At 48.1% G+C, this 21,412-nt stretch overlaps 1 protein-coding gene across 1 annotated transcript; it reads right to left on the minus strand.

Annotated features, from left to right (window-relative positions):
• Positions 1–677: 677 nt before the first annotated feature.
• Positions 678–20,461, minus strand: ECSCR (endothelial cell surface expressed chemotaxis and apoptosis regulator). The gene is made up of 11 exons (XM_068417283.1): positions 20,327–20,461; positions 10,390–10,431; positions 9,766–9,816; positions 8,167–8,280; positions 7,615–7,662; positions 5,755–5,802; positions 5,066–5,164; positions 3,670–3,768; positions 3,048–3,084; positions 1,861–1,957; positions 678–1,317 (listed from the first exon to the last, which is right to left on the minus strand). Exons 1-11 carry the CDS (start codon positions 20,382–20,384, stop codon positions 1,309–1,311), a joined length of 702 nt encoding a protein of 233 aa, XP_068273384.1. The 5' UTR covers positions 20,385–20,461; the 3' UTR covers positions 678–1,308.
• Positions 20,462–21,412: the final 951 nt, after the last annotated feature.

A 21,412-nucleotide genomic window follows, 5' to 3' on the forward strand; every position in this document is an offset into this window, starting at 1 on the left:
TGTTGACGGTGGAGCTGGTGAAGCTTGCAAGCAGGAGTCACGGTGAAGATGGGCAGAGGCAAAGGTGGTTGCAGAGTTAGTGCTTTCGTGCGTTATGCTACTGAGACCTCCAGAAATACCCCAACAGTGCATCGTTTCTCTTATGGTCATTGGAGGCTGGGTATTGACGTCTCCATCATCCTTGGTTGCTCGGCTTATAAGGCTGTATTTTGCTGTAGGCAGTGGAAGTGAGTGGCAGCTGGCTCTGAGCCAGCTCTGGTGGTGACCCAGCTGGCTCCAGACGTGAGCTGTTGCCCTGTGGAGCCTAATGGACTGTTCTCATTATTGTGGCAACTCGGGTATGCACCGGTGGTGCTTGGGGCTGCCGTAAGGTGGGTGCTCTGGCTGAACTGAAGGGGCATCTGCTTTTCTGGTCTATCAGGAAACTCTGGGAAAGTGGTGGTACGGAAGATGGAAGCTCTCCCAGCAGACTCGGGCTACCAAACTTCAGGAGCTGAAGTAGCTCAGCATTTTGCTTGTGGCCACTCCTTTTTACACTGGGATAAAACCCTGTCTATGCAGAGACCTTGTTCTTTATGCTTAAGATGAGGCTTCTTTGAGCATGTTGGACCTGTGGGAAGACAGCGACCTGCCTGCCTGAAGCTCAGTTATTAATAATAAAGTATTTAAGATGGCAATTTGCATTTCAGCAGCACCTTTAATTCATGGCTCTCCAAATGCTTTACAGACATTGATTAACATAGCCTCACAACAACCCTGTGAGGTAGGTGGATATGATCATCCCCACTGCTGCGGGGACGACGAGGGCACCAAGGATAAGGGGCTTGGAGCAATCGTGCTGGGATTTGACCTAGAACTTGGCCATTTACATCCCATTAGGCCTTCAGCTGCAGATCATGCTTTTCTAAGGCACGGGTTTGACTCAGTGTGGGGCTATACTGAGTAACGAGCCTGTGGCTGGCTGGCACAGGCTATAAAGGCCATTAATCTAAGGCAGCAGTTTATTAGCAAAGTAGATGGTTCCTTGGTACTTCTTGCTGCTGGAATAATCTGAGGATTTGAAGGCATATAAAAAAATAAGAGTTAGATATCAACCCTTGAGCATGGCAGGCTGTAACTGGAGAAAGCCCTTAGACCCCAGGCGAGGAAGCTATGTGGGATGCTACTGTAAATGTATTGATTAGAAAGGACACAATAATTTATATATATAAAGTCCACCCTTGCTTTTTTCCCAAGGAAAAAAAAAAGAGAACCTAGAATGTCACTGCTGGTTGTCATGAGTCAGCTTCCAGCTCTGGGTCCTTGGCTTCATAGCACCTGCAAGAGGAACAAAACAGCCTATTAGGGCTGGCAAAAGAAGTTAAGCAATGTGTTCACTCCAACCCAGTCCCAGGGCTAGTTTAGCTTTAAAACAACTTGAAATTTTGTGAATTACTTGCATGGAATGGATCTGAGAGTACTGATGGGAATGTGCTCCAACATCACCTGTGGAGCAGGAGTGTGGTGAGCTTGGACTAGAGGGTGAGGCCTTGACGTCGCTAAGGCTAGCTTATCTACCTCTTCATTTAATGACTAACTGCTCAAGCTCTTATGGCTGGCCTTGGGTGATGGCACCTGTATATGTGAGGTGTGCTCGACACCTTGAGTTCAGGCAGCTTGGATAAACCTGAGACGGGGACCCAAATGTTCACCAGGCTCACTGGAACCAGTTTGGACCTTTAGGAGTTTGGTGGCAGCTGTTTTTTTATTACCTTTCTGAAGGAATAAGAGAGCAAAGAAATACCTCAAAGGCATGCTCTTATCCAACAAGAGAAATAATCCCCGTCTAACTCTCTAAAAAGCAAGTCTTAAAAGGGAAACCTTTTCTGATGGCGGGTAACTCATGCTGTTGTTCATGTTGATGTTCTTCATGGAGATCAGAGTGATGCTGTTGTCCTTGTGCCTTGTGCCTGCCGAGCTGTCAAGAAGAGAAAGCAGTATTAACCACTCTGGAAAATGAGAGAAGGGAGTTTCTTTGCACACAAGTGGAGGCAAACAGGCACGGCTGCGGCTGGCTGGTACACGGGACCGGGGCTGATTTGCACTGCCCTGTGAGCTGCTGTCCTGATTCAGGCCCAGCCTGCCATACAAAGGGAGCCCTGGATGTTTTTACATCCAATGCTGCTGCTCATGTATTGCCAGCATCTCTCTTAAGAGTGAGAGTTACAAGTATTAGGAAGGTGGAATTGCCCTTTCTCCCTACTCTGAGGGCTGGGATATGCATTTGGTGCCAGTGGAGACTGGATGACTTTGAGGACTAAGGTGCCTTGGGGGCACAGTCCTCTATTCAGTGGCTGCAGATCACTTAGATCATGACCATTAAGGGTATTTGGGAACCATTGGTGCAAATTTGGCACCTAAATACTTAGGGACTTTGTTCCCTGTGTCCCTTGCCTCTTTCCAAAGCAGCATTTATTACTTTGGTAGGAAATGATCAGATGGAAAAGTAGGAGCAACATGTTTTGGTCCCTTCAGCTCTTGTTTCCTGCTGCGTTCCCACGTGCAGCCTCTCTTCTTGGGTAGCAGTGATGGACTGGGGGGTTCAGATGGACCGTCTTGTGCTTGGTGCTTCTCTTCCAAAGGTCTCTGGATTGGGGCCTCCTTATCCTGCTCTTGCTAGATAACAGTAATAGGTGTCTTGGAAGATATTTTTGGAGACCTGATCTCATCTCACTGAGGCTGCTTTGAGATCCAGAAACCCAAGTTTAGACCTCAACTCTGTATCTAGGCAAAGACAGACAAGCAAACTGCTTTTGGAAGGTGATGAGTCTTCACAGATATCAGTGCAGCTTTGACATGAGGCCCCTAAATATTGAACTTCTACCTTTAACTCAATCAGGCAGAGGATGAGGTGCTATGAGAACTCATTTCGTTTTTTTACCTGTCTCAAAGATGTCTTGAAATGCTTCCACCTGAAATAACCAAAACAGCCTCTTTTCCTTGATAAAATTAGTTCTGGGATAAAATTGGCATTTGCAATAGGATGTGAGTAGTGTGAGCAGCCTTACCTCTCTGATACCATGGAGGTCCCTGGTTTCTGTTTGTCTGGAGGGAGAAAGGCAGTTGGTGATGTACGGGTGAGAAAACATCACAGCTATAAGTCAGCTATATTCAGAATTACATTGTACAGGGTTATAAATGAAATCCAAATGAGATTAGAGACACCACAGGGGATACTTCAGGGCTGATTAGAGAAAATTCTCCAATGAATGTGACGTACAGGCAGGACTGAATGCTGCCTCTTCAGCCACTGGCATCCTTGGGTCTTTTGGCAGTTACTGTCTTGCTGTAGAGCAGCCCTGCCCTCGAGTGGGCACTGCTTTGTGGGAAGTGGAATTCTGAGGGAAAAGGAGTGTCAAACTCCAGGACTTTTACTGGAAGAGCTGCCCACCTCTGGAAATCTGCACATTTAACTGCAGCAAACTTGGGAGTGTTTCCTTGTGCAGATGGGTCTGGGCTGGGGGGCTCTAAAGAGGTGGTCACACTACCTTCCTAACTGCTGAATCCAGTTGGGCTTCAAAACCTCCCCACCGTGTAAGCTTTTTAAAAGCATCTTTCAGGAATTGCCAGATCCATGTAGAAACTGATGGCTTTTTGATTAGGGAAAGACAGATCACCCCAGGCAAATACCTTCTGAGTCCTTTGAGCGGTTACACTTGAACCTCAGGCTGACCACGCTGACCAGAATGATCACAACCACTATCAGAATAACGATGAAGCTGATGACACCTGGGGATGGAGGAAAGAACTGTCTGCAATTGAGATAACAGTGTGCCTGTCCTCAGCTTCTGGGGTAGTGGAGGGACTTTGACTGTCATCAAAACTTGGGTCAGAAATCAATATTTTTATTATAATGATCATGATACATAATAGGCAGAGAAGTAAGTAGTCACTAGAGCGAATGGCTTTAGCCTCTTGTGTTTTAGCCTCAAAGGGCTTCTGATGAATACTTAATTGGTAAGGCAGTGTTGGGAGGGCAGAAGTCAGCTGATTACACTGTGGATTAATTGGAGTCAGTATGTCCCTACTGCAGTTGGTAAATCTTATCCTAAAGGAGTATAAAGTGAGATAAATACATAATGTAATGGGGAGAGACAAGCTAAAGACTGTGAACAATGTCATCTGTCTCATAAACCAGTGGCCAAATGCAGATTTGATTCTGTCATCGGGCCTCAATAAATCAAACTATTCTTTGCACAGGAATCTTGTCCTGTTAAAACTGCTTGAGGGCTTCTCGTGGTTTCCCTTGGAGGAGATAAGCAAATGATGCTTATGAAGTCAACACTTACAAAACCACTTCTGAAATAACACTTCTTCCTATAAAGTGATAGAAATGAGTAAATTGGGTTTTTTGCTCATCTTCATAGAAGAAGAGGACAGCGTAGCCCAAGGCAGAGTGGGTCTCTTAAATCTACCCCATGCCTATCTTCAAATCTATTGCCAGGTTAAGGTATGGCATCTCTTGCTCCATCCTTCCACAGTCTGAAGGATGTGGAGGACTTGTCTGCTTCCTGCCAAGCAGGATGCAAATGTACAGGGGAAGGCAATAAGGTGGGGTAGGAATGAAGTCCCAACAGGTTTGCAGGGAAAAAAGATTATGTAAGCTTCCAGGTGGGTAGCGTGTTTATTCTAGACCCTGTCAGGGAAACCAAGGCATAGCATGCAATCATTTGTGCCCAGCTCTTGTCCTAACAAGAGCTTTTGTCCTAACATGGAGCTGGGGCAAGCACTGGTGCTGGGAGCAAGATCCCAAGCTCAGGTGTAGCCATAATGGACTTTCAAATTGTCTGTCCCTTGTATACCTGGGCATGGCTGGGAGTATTTATTAGGTGCTTTATTGCCTGCTGGTGCCAAGTCTTTTTCTCAAGGGTTTTCCCTTGCACTCTGAAAACTCCAGAATCAGGCATGCTGAAGAATAAAACTGTGGTGCTGTCTCCAGGGAAGCATCTTTGAAGCTGGGTGTCCAAACCAGCATGGCCTGGCTAAACAGATCCCCCTCCTCTCCCCACATTGCACAAGACCTTACCAAAAGCTGCCACTGTCAGTGGTGATTTATCATCTGTCGGAGTGGGCACAGGCAAGTAGCCAGAGGACTTCGGTGTTGGGGTGACTGGATTGGAGGTGCCTACAAGAGGGGAAAAAGGTAGCTTTATATAAAAGTCTGTCTTCCAAGGTTGGGAAGGGGATTTCTAGCAATGCTACAGGACCTAACTCTCACTTTATTGAAGAGAATAACGTTGGATCATGGCCAACCCCATCAATGTTAACAGCAAAGTGACCAAGACCTATGTGGGAATCGGATTGCCTTGGTGTGGACCCATTTATGGACAATCTGAGAACACCCGCAGGGTTTTCTGCTGGGGCCCTAGTGAGGAAGCTGAGCGTGGCAGGTGAAGGACTGATCTGACAGTGTGTTTGAGGGGGAGGCTTGTCTTGTCTCCCTCATTTTACAACCTTTTGCCATAGTGGCACCTTTCCTGCTGTGGCTCACAACCACTGTTCCCAGGCTGAACAGGTTGCCCCAAAGTGCTGCTTCTCTGGAGCTTTACAGGCTTTTCAAGGACTAGATGAGATGGCCAGCATCCCTCAGGTACTCGTTGGCTGTTCACCATGCTGCCTTGAAGACAGCAGCATGATGGCCTTGCTGTTGGCTGTGAAAAGGGCTATAAAATATCTAGTGGTAATCACCTCTCTGCGAGAGAAAGGAGGAAGCACCTTGAGTTGCTGATGCTGTGGTTCTCTCGCTGCTCTTGGGCTCTTGACCTGAACAGAGAAACACAGGATGTGAGTCTTGTCCTTGAGTGTCTTCTAATAACCAAAAGAACTAATGGGCATGCTGGAGAGGAGAATGGATTCACAGTAATGCTGGTGATACCTGGGAAAACACGGAGTTCATACTCAAGCTAAAACCTTCCCAGCAAACATACTTTGTACTATTTTCCATGTCCAAATAGAAACTCAGGGAACCAAAATTCAAATACCTGGGAAGGTAATAGATTTGCTATTGCTTATAAATGTTGAGACTTTTAAAAAAAATCTGCTTAGGGGAAGAAATTCTGCAGGATATGGGTGTGGATTGACTGTTCGGCTTGTCCTTAGTGGGTATGCTGTCCTGGGTTATCTAGAAGTAATTAAGCTAGTTGGAGTTGGGCTAACTTGTACCACCATATGTGGCAATGTAGAGGTTTGTTCGAGCAAGGACTCCAGTTCTCAGTGGGATGAACTGGCTTATACAAGGCTGTTTGGTTTGTGACAGCTGCTTCCAATGCCTGTGCAAGCAAATTTAAAGCTAGCCTGTGTTTCAGCTTGTACAGAGAAAAAAACCCTTTGCGGCCTCCTGGATGTGTGTCGGACGGCCAGATTATCTGCATTGACATTAATGAAGAGCTACAGGCCCTGTCAGGAGACTAAAAATGACGTTTCAGAGCTTCAGAAGATCATCTGTAGGTCAAGTAGGATCTTCTTTCCTGCTTTCCCATCCCCACCTTCCCAATAGCAGCGTTGGCCAAAAGTATGTGCTGCCTGGAGAAGTGTGAAACAGCTCCTGGCACTCTGCAGTGGAGCGCAGGGCGTGCAGTTGAAACTGGGGTTCCTGTCTTGCAGAAAACATCGCTGCTTCAGGATGTAATTTTGCCAAAAGTCAGAAGAAAAAAGGAGAAACAGTATGAAAAGGGGAAAAGGTATGAAATAACCAACATAACCGGTTCATACAGAGCAGAACAGTCCTGAGAAGCAGGGACTACTGCTCTACAATTCTTTCACCAGTCATCAAACCCTTTGTTTCATTCTGAAACTGTTTTTCTAGCCATGGGAGGCAGGCAGAAGCTGCGGTTTGCTGAATCTGGCATGGATACCCCATCCCTGGGAAATGCTGGGTCTCACACGACAGGAGACCTCGCTTTTGGAAGCATCAGCAACATTTCTATAGTCAAAGATGTATGGAGCTTTTCAGATATAAAGCAAGGTTATAATTTATAGCAGTCTGCTCTGAGGCAAAGGGCTCTTGGCTTAGCTGGGCACAGGCATGCTGGTTGGACATCTGTGCAGGCAGAGCTGACCATGGGTTTTTAACTTTGCTGGTGTTAGAGAAGATCTGAGAGGTACTTGGAGAGGCAGGGCGCTTTGTCTTGACTATTGCAGGTTTTTGAGGCTGAATGTTTAACGGGGAATCAGCTGAGCTGTCAGATTCAGTCTTCCCACTCACTTGGATTCTGCCCTTATTCTGAGAAAGCTCTTACTGAATTCTCTAATTTTTGCTTACAGGCTGGGTTAAGCAAACTGTCAAAAGCAAAATGATATTTTTTTTTTAAAAAGGATGTTAAAAGGGCTGCCTTTCCCTAAACATAGATCAGTCTTTCAACTGTTCAAGTTCATCCCAGGCAGAGGATGTTAAGTGCATTCAGTCTCATGTTTTATCACGGCTTGTAAGGATACCAGACATGATTTTGGGTGTTACTGATGGCTCAACCCCAAGATGAAGACTAGTGCATAGATAACCTGCACCATGTGAACCAAGTAAGCTAATTGCCATGAAATTATCTAAGCTTATTGTTACTTTATAAAAGGACAAAGTACCTTGAGGTGGTGAAGCTGCTGTGCTTCTGCTTCCACTAGATTTTTCATCTGGATAAAGAAAACATGGGAAAGGAGAATTAACTCTTGAAACTGCTACGAAGTGTGTGATGGAGAGCTGTTGGGTTTCCATTGGGTAAAAAACATTGTTCTCATGAGAATTCCCCTCCAAACAAACATCAGGATGTCCAGCTAGCAAGCTGTGCAGTCAATTTAGAGAGTGTACATGAGTGATGAGTTTGGGAGACGTCTCCTGGGGTGCCATAGCTCCTCCACAAAACATTACCTGGTAAAGCATGATCTGGCTTTTCTGATACTGGCTTGCTGTGCAGCTGCCACATCTAGGTCATGGCTGTGTCCAGCCCTGTGCTTTTGGGGAGCTGAAATGAGCTGCTTTTTTAGCAAAGACTCAAAGAGATTCAAAAGTTGCTGCTACTGAATAAGTAGGATGGCTCGGGCTAGCCCAGTCTTTCTGATGCCCCCAGTTTTGCTTGGATAAGGAGGGATGCATAAACAGGTCCTGCCTGAGCAAAAAATTGAGTTTTCCATACTTACCTCGCGCAGTCAACGCCAGCAGTGTGGTAGCGACGGGAGAGGGTTTGGCTGTAGTAGTTTGACCCACAGAGGTGAGGTTCAAGTGGGTTGGTGGTGTTGATTTTACTGAAGGCTCTGTAGAGGAAGCATAGCGTTACTTCAGAGAGCTCTGCTCACCACAAGTCTGCTCAGAAACAGCTTGCAGGAGGGCATGGCTATCGCAAAGAGTCCTCCAGCTCCTTGGGAGTTGTGGATAATCTGCTAGGGAAAGCACGGGCATGAGTAGACAAGGGAATAGGCTTTGTCCTGCTCAGGGAGCTCATACTTCAGTGTTAGCTTTTGCTTTTTTTAATGTATGGAGGTGCTGAGCTGGCAGAGCTCAGGAGACACATGGAGAAAGTCTGCTTTTTGCCACCGCTTTTTTCCTCACTTTGAAAATGAAGGTATTTCTATCACTGGACACTTTAACTGGCTAGAGCTGCCTGGCATCCATGTGTGTGTTTGCTTGTTATCTGTAATGCTAACTTTCATGTTTCCCTTCACTGAGAGTCTCTAAGCACAAATAATTCAGTTCTTGCCATGGTCTGGAGGCTCTGTCATCTTCCTCAACCTGCTACTCAAAGCTGCACAGCAAGAACATGATCCAGAGCAAAATGTGGGGGAAAAAGCTTTCAGTCAGCATTCTGCAAGGAAGAGTGGATCACCAGCTTGGAATTTACAGGCAAGTTCTTTGTCTAGACTTCTCTTGGCTTTCCGATAAAAAATGAGAAGAGAGTGAAAATGGTTTTAAGGTTGTTTGTGGTTTTTTTTTCCTTTTATTCACATCCTTCACCACAATATTTGAATTTAGGAATAAGTTTCTTTTTTCTACAAGGCATGGAAGCACACTCTGAGATGTTTTTGAGATCTTTTTCCTTTATATTTTTGGGATCCCTTTGGAAGGGTAGCTACGCTTAGAAAGGATTCCCCCCCTACAACACGCCAAACATAGCAGGAAGAGATCTGTCTTCAAAGATCCAGGCGGACTAACAGATGTGGATCTGGAGTTGGAGAGACCCCTTCTTGTGTATTTGGTTTTGTGTATTTTCAGACTGAAACATGTAACTTTCTGCTAACACCTCCCTACGCTCACTTCAGGAGGCGAGGCCAGACCTGGCGAGCAAGGTGCTGTGCTCACACATGCTGCACACACCCGGCCGTCCTTGCACGGAAGAGCTGCTAAGCAAAGCGGGTGATGCCAGGGAGGAGGATGCAGCAACGCGGACACCGCCCAGCCTGGCTCCTTGCAGGGGCTCTGGGCAGTCACATCCTTCGTGCACACAAGATTCAAAGCTCAGGGTTTTCCCTGGGTTGTGACCTGCCGACCCTGCTTCTCCCTGTTCAATTTAGGGATTTTTTCCTGTTCTTGCTCACACCTGTGCCCTGATCCCTCTGGGGTGAGCTGACTGGATCAGAAGGCCTTACACCACAAAATTTCCTTCTTCCCCACCACTGTTCTTATCCAACCTGCTGCTGCGTAGCCCCATTTATTGCTGGATGGCCCAGCTGGACTGAAGGTCAGACCAGTTACAAGCCAGGATGCCCCCGAGCTGCACTCTTAGGTCTCCAGATGAGCATTACCTGAGGTCTGGTTCTTTACTTCAGGGCTGTGTGTTGTTGATTGGGATTGACCTGTAACACAAGCAGAGAGACACGGAGGTGACGTCTCCTACACGTGCTCCTTGTTGGCGGGATCCCCATAGGGAGGGTTGAAGGATGGGCTGGAAAGGGGCCATTATAGCCAATAAGAGCTGAAAGGGTGACAGGGGCAAGAGATGCTAAGGAGGGAGTTTGTCACTGGTATGGCTATAGGGACCCGTGGGCCAAGGGACCTTTGAGGATCCATGGAGAAGAGCATGCTAACTGCTAGGAAACAGCTGGGGGAAACGGGGAGCAAAGATGAGGCAGGATCCCTCTGCTCTCACAAGGCTTCCTGGAACACCACATCGCTCTCTTCCAGACAAAAAGAGGAGCCAGGCAAGGTCATTCTCTGGGGTGCAGTGCCCTCCATGGCCCCTGAAGATCTGGGGGTGAATAGATGGGGCAGGGAGAGGTGGGCAATGCAGGGTCCTGGGAGAAGGTGCTTCATCGGGTGGGAGTTTTTAATCTGGTTCTCATTTGTGGACTCTCCATTTGCATCCCCACATGGGCACATGCATCCACATCCAAACAGGCGTATAAAGCAGATCGCAGCCCAGGAGGTACCTGTTACAGCGTGGACGGAGGAGTCTGTGGAGGCTGTAGTACCTGAAATGAAAGAATAAAAGTATTAGCCATGCTAATCTGTTACTGTTGCTAATGCATTAGTGTTCGTGCTGGTTGTGTGGTTTGGGTTTTCCTCATCTTCTGTAGGAATGACTTTGAAATACATGATTTCCCCCCAAGGATTAGCAAAGAAGCAGTAGCAAACACTGAGTGCAAAACTATCAGGTTCTGACTAAATTAGTACTGGAGTTTATTCAGCCAGGATAAATGCCCCCCTCCCCAGAGGGAGACAAACCCTTCAGGGAGTTGTCTTCCTCTGTTACAGGGAAAATGCAGACCCATATGAATCAGTGGGGTCATTCCCTCCCCGTGAGCTGTTTGCCTCCAGCTCAGCCTTGGCAGAGGAAGGCTGACATGTACTCTGGAGCTGTTTAAAGAGTTCAGACACACATTTGAACGCTTTGTTCCCTTGAGACCTTAATGAGCGGATGGATGAGGTTCATAAAGGCTTCCAGGGCTGATGGGACTGTTTTCCTTCCTGGCTCCTACCTCTGATCCTTCTGTCCCATGTATTTGTGTCCCTGGAGGCTGGCTGAAGCCTTGTGGCCATGTAAGTCTGGACACAACGAGGGGGCTGCGTCTTGGGGACTGACTCAGAGCTGCCTTCCCTGGTAGTGGTGGGTTGTCCTCTAGGTCTCTCAACTGAAAGGTGTTTTTGTTTGTGTTTTTTTGGGTTTTGTTTTGTATTTCTGACAAAGCATCCCTGCACCAACCCTCCGTGTTGCCTACTCTCAGGACCTCTGGTGTTTTTCTTTAAGCCCCAGCTCCTGGAGTGCTATGATTGGATGAGATGCCAACTAAAAATGCTGCCATTTAAAATGGGAAAAAGAAATGTCCAGTTCCCATTCTTGGGGACAAGAACTGGAAAACGTAAATGCACTTTAAATGCTCAAATCAAACCCAACTGGTTTAACTTTGAAAAGGTGACTGACTTTGAGTCTGTTATTTTTGAAATGCATATCCTAATTGGTATTTTTAAATGGTTATTGCTGGTGATCCTGCTGCTGCCTCTAGTTGAGATTCATGAAAGAAACTATATTACAGTTACAGAAACCATTTGAATCTGATCCCACCAGTGATCCGTCTCACTGGAGTCCCACGAGAGCTAAAGGTTTTGGACAAAAATGTACAGCAGTCTCTGGAATGAGATCTTTAGCATCCAGTGTGTGTGGGTTACTGGGGCTTGGCTCAGAGCCCACCCCTCAGGACCATCTGGGTGTAGCGAGCTCCTGATTGATCTCATTTTTCTTATCTAATGGTGTTGGAGCCCTAATTGTTTTTTTTGTCTGAGGCTTTATGACAATGATCCCAGCCAAACAGGAACCAAAACAGCGTGTAAACCGTGGTGAATACACAATAAAACATGGTCTCTTTATAGATAGGATTTGGCTGTGAAAATCAGACTTGACTTTTCAGATCTTTTCCATGCTTTTCTAGCTTACGGGGCAGCAGGCTGGCAAAACTGTCATGTTTAAGTCCATAAAAGAGCAGACATGATCAGTTCTTTAATTACGTAGCGAGGAAGGGACTAATTGGTTTTCTAAATCCATTGGGAACAGGACCAGAAAACAAGGACTTTAACTGCAGCAAGGAAAGGGGACGCTGGGCAATAGGAAACTGTTGACATAAGGAAAGTGAATTTCTAGGAGTGATTGTGTAGGAGAATTATGGGTTATCCTTCTCTGCAGGTTTTGAAGAGCAGGTTAAATGAACATCAGTCTAGAAACGTAGACAGGATTATGGAGAGGTGTAACATCACTTACTAAATCAACTAATATAATGGGAAAAAAAAGATCTTTGGGGCACACGGTTGCCCTTCTTAAAGAGGTAGAGATGCTTCTTTAGTGGAAGGGGGGTGCACCCCTTTGCAGCCCTGTCTCCTGGGATACTGTGGGGCACTGCCTGCTGCCCAGGGGCCCAGCTGACTCCATGGAGAACATGTGGTGATTTGGGCTGTTTCCATGGATCCCAAGAGTTCGCCAAGTTTTCTCTTTGTCACTGGGCTTCTTAAACAGCTTAACAACACAATTTCTGGATGTTGGCTTGCAAATGCCTTAAGGTACTCTGTATACATTCAGCACAAAAAATAACATGCTGAGATCATCATGGCGGCCAATATCCTCTAGCAGCTGCCAAACTCAAACAGCTCCCCTTTCTCCAAAATTCCCTTGCAGGGGCCATTGTCTTGTTCCTCTGTAGGCAGAAGTAGCTGCTTGTAACACATTTTCTTTTTTAAATGATCAGAGGTGCTTTGTAGTGTACATGGCATGTGAAAGCATCAAGAATCACTGAAGAAAGATCTATTGTCTACACTTAGTCTTTGTCGAAGGAAAAGGGGAATACAGGTGCTGAGCTGGCCATTTATTCCAGCATTTTTAGTGCAGCTGAGGAGAAATTTAAGAGCTTGAACAGAGCCTCTAGGGATGGGAGGAAGCTGAGGGCAAGGGAGGTGACATTGCCCTGCACTGTCATCCCTGATGGGACCGTCCCATGGGCCAGCTCCAGCATCCCCAGCGCTAGGGCAAGAGGAAGAGGATCGTACTCAACGCTTTCTTCCACCACAGCTCAGCCCTTGGCTGAAGGTCACACCAGAGCACTGCCTCATAAGGAGCTCTCCGTTTGCGAAACTAACCCTTGGGGTTATTGTAAATAAGATGAATGAGCAGGGTTTTTTCCAGTGCTCAGTCCCTGCAGTTCACCTGGCCAACTAGATGCTCGCTTTGGTCTGCCGTGTTTGAGTTTTGCTGCGGAGAAGTGGCAGGTCTTGCTGTGAGGAGGCCAAGGGATGGAGATCCCCTTTTGGCACTTTACTCGTGAATAAATGGCGCTGGCTTCTCTAAACACAGCCACATGTTATTGCAGAGCGGAGCAGGTCTGGCTCTGACTTCTGGCCACTGCTGCTTGTTATGCCTTCCCTGCCAACTCAAACAATCAAAAGTCCTCTTATATTAGGTGTTTTCTTTTGGTGAAGGTGCTTAGCATCCCGGATGAATTACAGCAGAGAGGGATGGACGTGCGCAAAGCAGGAAGAGACCCAAGTCACGTCATGGGGCCGGGCAGCAGGATGGGTATGAACAAAAAAGTGCCACGCGTCGCGGCTCCCTGCAGACGTCCTCGGGGGACTGTCGTGCAAACGGTGCTGGAAACCGTTTCCTCCCGGTGCCGCTGCCAGCACGGCCCTGCTCCCCTCCATGAGGGCCCTGGCTGTATAAACAGCTAACAATAATAATCAGGACGCAGCCAGCGCAGCTGTAATTGCAATAAACATCAAAGCCATTCAAATGACTCGCCATTGAGCGTAAGCGCTGCCAAGATATTTGTTGCGTGTTTGGGTGCAAGTGATTTATAGCCAGATTGTGCAGCTCTAGGTGGAGACGGGGAGCTTGTTGAGGGATTTACGAGGGGAAATATGGCTTTCTGCTCTCGCTGTAATGGGAAGCTCCTGATTACCCACCAGAGCCATAGTGCTGCAGAGGAGCTGCAGGTGCATTCCGGCTCTGACTCAGCGCTAGCTGCTTTTCGGTTATTTTTTCCAGAGGATGAGCAGGGTAATTTGGGGTTTCTGTTATTTGCAGTAGTTCTTCTGTGAGGTTAGACGTGAGTGTTAGACTGAGAGCAGAGGGGTCTTTCTGTGCAGCCTTTTCTCATGGCAGACGAGATGTTCCCAGAGCCAGTGGCTCGCCCTGCTCACTCCTCAGCACAAAAAGAGAATGATGTAAACCAAAAAAAAAGGTGAATTTTAGGTATTTCTGCTTTGGTGTTATTTTTGGCAATTGTAGACATTTAAATAGTGGTTTCTGCAGCTGAAGAACTGGCATTTTTTAAACTGACATTTAAAAAACCCAAACTTTACATCAGAGTATAGCAGCACTGCTGTAGCAGAGAGCTGGGCCAGCTGTTGGAAACACGGCAGCAGGGTTTAGATGAGGCTCAGGAAGGGCTCGTGCTGCCCATCTGTGTTCATAGTGGGATGGAGTCACAGGGGGAGGATCTCTGGCACTAGTATGAAGGCACTGGGACTGGGACTGGGACTGGGACTGGTCCTGTCCACTGGTGATGGAAAGGAACCATCTATCCCCGATGACATGTAACCCTGGACTCGCTGGACTCTTCTGCTTCCCTGGCAGTTTTGGGGGGAGATGTGGTGATGTCCTACGTGTCCCCAGGTAGCGCATTGCGTGGCAGGGAGCTGCGGAGCCCGTGTGGCATTTGCTGTCCCAACCTCGCCATCACCCTCTGCTTGCAGGGTGCATAAACAAATGCTTTCAGAAAAGAGACCTGGCAACCTAAAATTAGACTTTTCAGTTCAAATATTGGTACTTCTGTCCAACAACAGCCCATGACAAAAATATACCGACCGCTTAATGCAAGTGCAGCTGTTTCCTGGGTGAAACACAGCGGCTGTTGAAGCAGCAGAGAGCAACAACACCCAATTCTTAGGACTTGACCATGGAAAAAAAATCCTGTATTAGGAAACCTGGAAAGCAGAGAGCTCTGCCAAAGCCTAGGTCCTATTTTATTAAGCGCCTAAAAAAGGTGCCTCTGCTTTGAGGGTCTCAGAGCAGAACAGGTAAGGTGGAAATTGTGCAGGAGAGAGAGGAAAAGTGTCGTTACACAGGCTGGATAACTGACAGCCTAAATCAGGTCCCAGATCCACAGAAGTATTTAAGCATCTCATTCCCAAATGAGAATGGGAATTCGGCTCACTGCCAAGTTGTTCTGAATTGTAATGACTTGGCCAAAGTGTTATGGAAAGTTTAGAGAGCCAGGAACTAACCCCGGACCTCATCAGCAATTAAAATTAATCTTAGCCTTCCTCTGCCCCTCCTCAAGGGCTGCACCCAGGCCTGGGCATCCTCTCTGAGCATCACGCTCTGCGCTCCTCTCTGGTGAGCTGTTCTGGAGGCAGATCCTAGCGGAAGTCGATTAAAAAACCACTTGACTGTAGAAAACAAGCTGGGAGACAAACAATGTGGGGAAACCGCGTGCGTGGAGCGGGCTCTGCCCCGTCACCGTGTGGGCTGAGGTCTGTTTTCTCAACAAAAAGTGGTTGCTCCTGCAAGAGGAAAGCAGCGTGGCTTTTCTCCTGGCTGCACCACCACTGCTCCATGGTGTTTGGGGAGTAACCACCTGCTCCATCAGGCTGCTGCGCCATCACCCTCCCAGCTGCTTACTGGTTCCAGTTTCCTCCACGAACCTCTGTGTTCACCCCTTGTCTTTGTAGTGCTGGTGAAGGGGGTCCTGCCCTTCTGGCTGTGCTGCTCCTAGGGTTTGACACTGGGTCTGGGGTTTTGGAGGAGGAAATCACTCCATGCCCAGTTCAAATGAAAGATGGGGGGACCACCTTTCCAGGCTTGATAGGAGCCAGAGCCCAGCGTGTTCTTTTTCCCTGCCTGCACTTTTTTTGATATAATATTATTCATCAGCAGATCTCAAAGCACTTTACAGAGGAGAGGGGTAGTGTTAGCTCTGCTTTGTTTTCTGTAGATGGGGAAACTGAGGCGCGGAGGAGGTGTGACAAGTTGCAGGCGAGTTCAGCAGCGCTGCTTTCACACCACGATGAGGCTCCCAGCCGAGGTCCTGCCATTGTACAGGCCCCCTCGCAGGTGGTCCTCTACAGGTTGTATGATTTTGTTCCAAACATTGTGTGCTCCAGCTGCTGTAGGAGATCAGCTCCTACTTACGAGATTTGCTCGTATGCAACACCTCCGGACAGGTGTCCGCAGAGCCCCAAGTTCATGGAGGGTCTTTGCTACCGTTTCCAAGTTTATTCATGAATTTATTGTTCTTTCCAGCAATTCCAAGATTCCCCAGGTTTATTTGGGCGGTGCTGGTAGCAGCCAGGCTGTGCAGTGTTCGTGAACCACCATGCAGGAACGTGATCTGCTGGGATCGGTTCAGCTCCCACCTAGTGACCCGGGCGACAAGGTGTGTACGGGGCTGGTGGCAAAGAGATTTCTCATAATTCCCGTTCTTTCCACTTTCTTTTCTTAATTCTCCTGGCCTGAGCCCCAGGGGAGCAGCTGAAGGATGTCCCTGCCTGGATGCAGGCATCTCAGTGCATCAGTGGTGGGGAGGCACCGCGCAGCTGCTGCCTGAAGTGCTAAGTCCTGCAGAAGCAGCAGCTAAATCACAGAATCAACCAGGTTGGAAGAGCCCTCTGGCATCATTGAGTTCAACCATTGCCCTGACACCACCATGGCAACTAGACCAGGGCACTAAGTGCCATGTCCAGTCTTTTCTTAAACACCTCCAGAGATGGTGACTCTACCACCTCCCTGGGCATCCCCTTCCAATGGCTAATGACCCTTGCTGAAAAGAAATTCTTCCTAATGTCCAACCTGAACCTCCCCTGGTGAAGCTTGAGGCTGTGTCCTCTTGTCCTGTCGCTAGTTGCCTGGGAGAAGAGGACAACTCCCACTCCACTACAACCTCCCTTCAGGTAGTTGTAGACTGCAAATGCTGTAAAGAGCAGGTAAAGCATCCTGGCCTGACAAGCTTCATCTGAGATTTTAGGTGAGTGACCCTGGTGATATCACCTAGGGTTTATTCCCAGATTTCAAAGCACTTTACAGAAGGGGTAATTGTATTATCCCTATTTCCTATCTGGGGAAAACAAGGCACAAGAGCGTTACGATAAGTGGCAGACACAGAACTCAGTGGTCGTGTATCTCCACCCGGTGCATCGTCCACTGTGACATGTTTCTCCCTCATTTCTAATCATGCTAATTTCAATGTGATTCCAAGATTTTTAGCAACTCCAGCACCACTTCTAGCTAACGTACGAGAGGAGCTTATTGAATCGAATGTCTGGAGCTGCTCGCTCAGAGCTGTGCTGCCCTTGGAAGCACGCAGAGTCTGCAGTTGTACCTGATGATGGTGGGACAGGTGGGGGACACCCACCTTGGGTCCCCTCTTTTGCCCAGAACCAGTGGTGGCTGTCCCCAGTGGTTGTCCCCAGTGCCAGAAGGGTTTGCCTGGCTCCGGAGGGTGGATAGATGTGCTCCACACCTCCACAGCTCCCTCTTCCACATTTCTGCAACAAACGGCTCCACGTGAGCTCTCTGCCTCCTCTTTCTGTAGCGTGGCGAGCCCAAGCCGCTAGCTTTCCTTCTATACTATGATGTCCCTGTCCCATCACTGTGTCCTGGATCAGCAACCTTGATCTCAGGGAACTGGGCCCAAAAAAACAGTGGTTTCTCACCAGCCAGTGGTGAGAAGATTCTCCCTAACCTGTGAAATCCAGCTGCTAGGAAGGCAGTGCCATTGAACTGCATCCCGGGTGTTTCACCACATTTGTAGGAAGTTTCACGAGCTACTGGTGTTAGGGGCAGAGTCTCCTTGAAACTTTTATATCTTCAGCCAGAGTTGCTAGAGAGGACTTTGCTCCTTTCTGCTGTGCTGGGATGATTCAGCTGAAAGGTGAAAACAGCCCCCCCCAGCCCATAAGTCTACAAAAAAATACCGAATGGGAGGTTCCTCCTCGTTACAGTGGTTGGGTCATGCTGAGTGGGCTCCTCAGGGCAGAGCAGTAATGAGACCTTCTAGCCAAGGCTTGGCACTGCTGCCTTTTGCTGGTGCCATGCAAGGCTCAGATCTCCCTTTTCCATCCCCGGGCTTAAGCCCATGGCTGGGCTTTCCCAGCAGGAGCGTTCCCGGCGCTGGGTTACCGGCACCGTCCCCTCCAAGGGACACCTGTTGTTGACTCACCTATTGTAAATGGGACATAATTCCTGGAAACCATCTCTGGCCTCTTTGGTCAGATTTGCAGAGTCATCTGCGGGGTTTCACGTTACTAGAAGGGAGCAGTTTGTTTTGTGAACAAACAATTCTCCTAACCACCACCTGCTTTCTCTTCCTTCTTCATCAGGTCAGGGTTGCGCTGGCCACTCCCCTTTAGCCAATGAATCAGTTTTAGGATGCACCAGATGCCCTGGTTTTAGGGTGCAAGCACTGTGTCTGGAAGGTCTCCTGGTAGCTCAATCTCTGTCCTCTAGCTGCACCCCATTTTTTTGATTATATCAAATATATATATCAAGATATTTATATCTTTTTAATATACTGTGCTTCTCGTGGCATTATCCATCCACTGGCTGTGGTGCAGATAAGGAGAGCAGTGGATGGAGAGCAGTGGGAAAATCCTGCTGGGTTCTCATCAGCTTTGAGGAGGAATTTTTCAGTGGAAATCTTTTGTCTGGAAAATGCCTGCCCATTGTAATGGAAACCATTCATAGGAAGAGGTTTGTTTGGACAAATTTGCTGTTAAGTGTTTCTAGGGGAGGAAAAATAGGTTGGAAATGCTCCAAACCTTCCCACTTCGGTGATTTCAAAATAACAGTATTTGAGCCTTCCTTTAGAAATAACTTTGAGAGCTTAGGAGTTTAAATTAAGAAATAATGAATTCATTAATAAATTAATGAACTTGCATGAAGTTTAAAAAATAAAAAACCTATGTGGAAACAGGCAGGTGTTAGTTTCCAGCCAAAGGAAATTCTGTCTCTCCTGCAAGGTTACTTCCACCTCCTCAGGTGCAGGGAGACCTCTGAGCTCTTCCGTCTCATTCAAGAGCCTCTAATTCCCTCTCCAGTGGCCTGTGTGTCCCTGCCCCGTGGTTTTAAGCAGACTGCAGAGGACAAAGTGATGTGCTCAGGACCAAAGGACGGAGGGTGGCATCCCTCCCACCTGATGCTGCAGCAGCTGGGTCCACCCGGGGGGTGACTCTCTGGGGGCAGTGCAGCCAGTGGTCCCGCACCTACCGTGATGCAGCTGAGCAGAGAGGGGCTGTGACAACCTCTGTGGTGTTCCTGGCCCGTGCAAACCACACCAAGTAGTTTTAAGGGAGGAACACCATTCTGGCCAGGCATTAAGGAGCACGGCAGTATGGCCAAGGGGCCTCAAAGCCCTTTGTATGATACTGGGCATAATTTGCCCCTCTGCTGAAGCCAGCAGTGTTGCCCTCTAATGAAGAGAGAAATTTTCCAATCCACGTGCTCTTACTTCCCAGAATTACACAGCTACTAATTGAACCGGTGTCTATATTCTCTGCCCTTTACAAATCCCATTATTGCCAGCACAGTGGCTGTAACCCACAGGCAACTTCTATGGTTTAATGATAAAAACTTTGGAGACACGTTATTTTTAGGTGGTTGTCTATTCGAAGCAGCAATGATGTTGCAGTCTATATTCCTTTGCTTTTCAGCTCCTAGCTACTACGGCTGTCAGCAACACCAAAGGTGCCTGACGATGCAGGAAAACACAACCTGTCACCCTTCAGAGCAGGAAACCTTCATCCCACACCGCGACTCACGTGGGAAAGAGAAGTTAAAGCAGAATTATCACAGAGGAGCTGAATTATTACAATAAGGATGAGCCATAGAATCATTTAGGTTGGAAAAGACCTCTAAGATCATCAAGTCCAACTGTAAACCCGACACTGCCAAGTCCACCATGAAACCATGTCCCCAAGCATGATCTGCATGAGTCTTGCACATGGTCTTTGTATTTATATCAATGAGAGGAAAAATTAAAAACAGCCAAGGAAAAAATACCTTTGAGGAAAATAGTGTCCTGGGCATTTAAATGTTTTACCTTTATGTTTATTCGACAAAAGTCACTACAAACCGCCTCAGCATCGCAGCCCTCAGCAGAAACACTCCTTTTGTTAACTGGGAAACAGGCTCTTTCATTCCAGCGCCATCAAATAAATCCTGTAAACCTGGTATGGCCACATTTTTCCCAGCAACCTGACTCCTGCCACCCCTGAATTTAAAGGCTGAGCTTTCTGATGGCAGCTACTACCTGTTTGAACACCTGGCTGGTTCCCTTTGGTGCCCCCCGTGAAGTCGGGCTCCCCAAATCCCCCCACGGAGCATCTCACCTCGGAAGAGCACGCAGCCGAACAGCCAGAGGAGCGGATGGACGGACGGAGCCAGCATCTTCTCGGTGGCTTGTGGCTCTGCAGCCCCGCTAAGGCTCTGTCCATCCCGGGAGGGACAAGAGGGTGAGGAGCGATTTGCCTGCCTGGGCTGACTCTCACAGAGCTTCCTGTTAAAGAATAGAAGGAAACGGGCTGAATCCACAGGGGAACTGTGTTTTTTAGCCCATTATGGTTGGAGAGGATGTGAGACATTGCTTACCGACGGCAAAGGAAACCTCGCCATCAGGCTGTTGGGGGATTGGGCTCTCACAGCGGGGGAGAGCGGCGGCACGGCGGGCCTGCCCTGCTTTGGGCCTCAGTAGCTTCTTTATGGTGCTGGAGTTTTTTGGGAGATGCTTTGTTTGCGGTGAGGTTGTGCACCCCAGGTCCAACCTGCTCCGCATCAGCCATGAGGGCTGCGTTGGTCCTTCCTGGGCGAGGAGCTGCTGGAGGAGCCCGTCCTCCCCTCCCACCTGAGAGGGGATTTCTTAACATCTCTGGGAGGGATTTGGAAATATTTGCTCCTTATGGGGCCGGGGTAACTCAGCAGCCGGTGCTGCCCTGTGCAGCTCCAGTGGGTCTGGGCACCAGGATGTGCTGGTTTTGGGATGCTGGCTTTGGGATGCTGTTTTTCAGGTAGCAGCAGCATCCTTCCCTGCAGGACACAGAGCACATGGCAGGCTTTGACTTACCCTAACCCCAGTTCCTGTCAAGGGGAGGAATTGGAAAATTGGGCTAGTTCTGCCCCTCATCCAACCCAAGGGATTCAGGGCGTCTGGTTTCCTGGCCCCGACCTTGTGATGTACTTGTCTGTGTGTGCCCTGTCTGTCTGTCCATCCCCTGCTGATGTAGTTTGAACTACAGAGGTACCAAATTGCCCTGTGTTGGATGTGAATGGGTGTTTGGAGGGAGGAGAAGGGTCCTAGTGTCCCCACATGTGAGGCTGCTGTGTCCGCCTATCTCAGAGGGTCTGTGTGGCCGTTCAGGATGCAAATCCCCAGGGTTGTGTCTCCTGACTTGAGGGTCTGATCCAGCCCCCTCCCGCAG

Source organism: Nyctibius grandis, chromosome 22 (assembly GCF_013368605.1).
Source record: "Nyctibius grandis isolate bNycGra1 chromosome 22, bNycGra1.pri, whole genome shotgun sequence".
NCBI classification, from domain to species: Eukaryota; Metazoa; Chordata; class Aves; order Nyctibiiformes; family Nyctibiidae; genus Nyctibius; species Nyctibius grandis.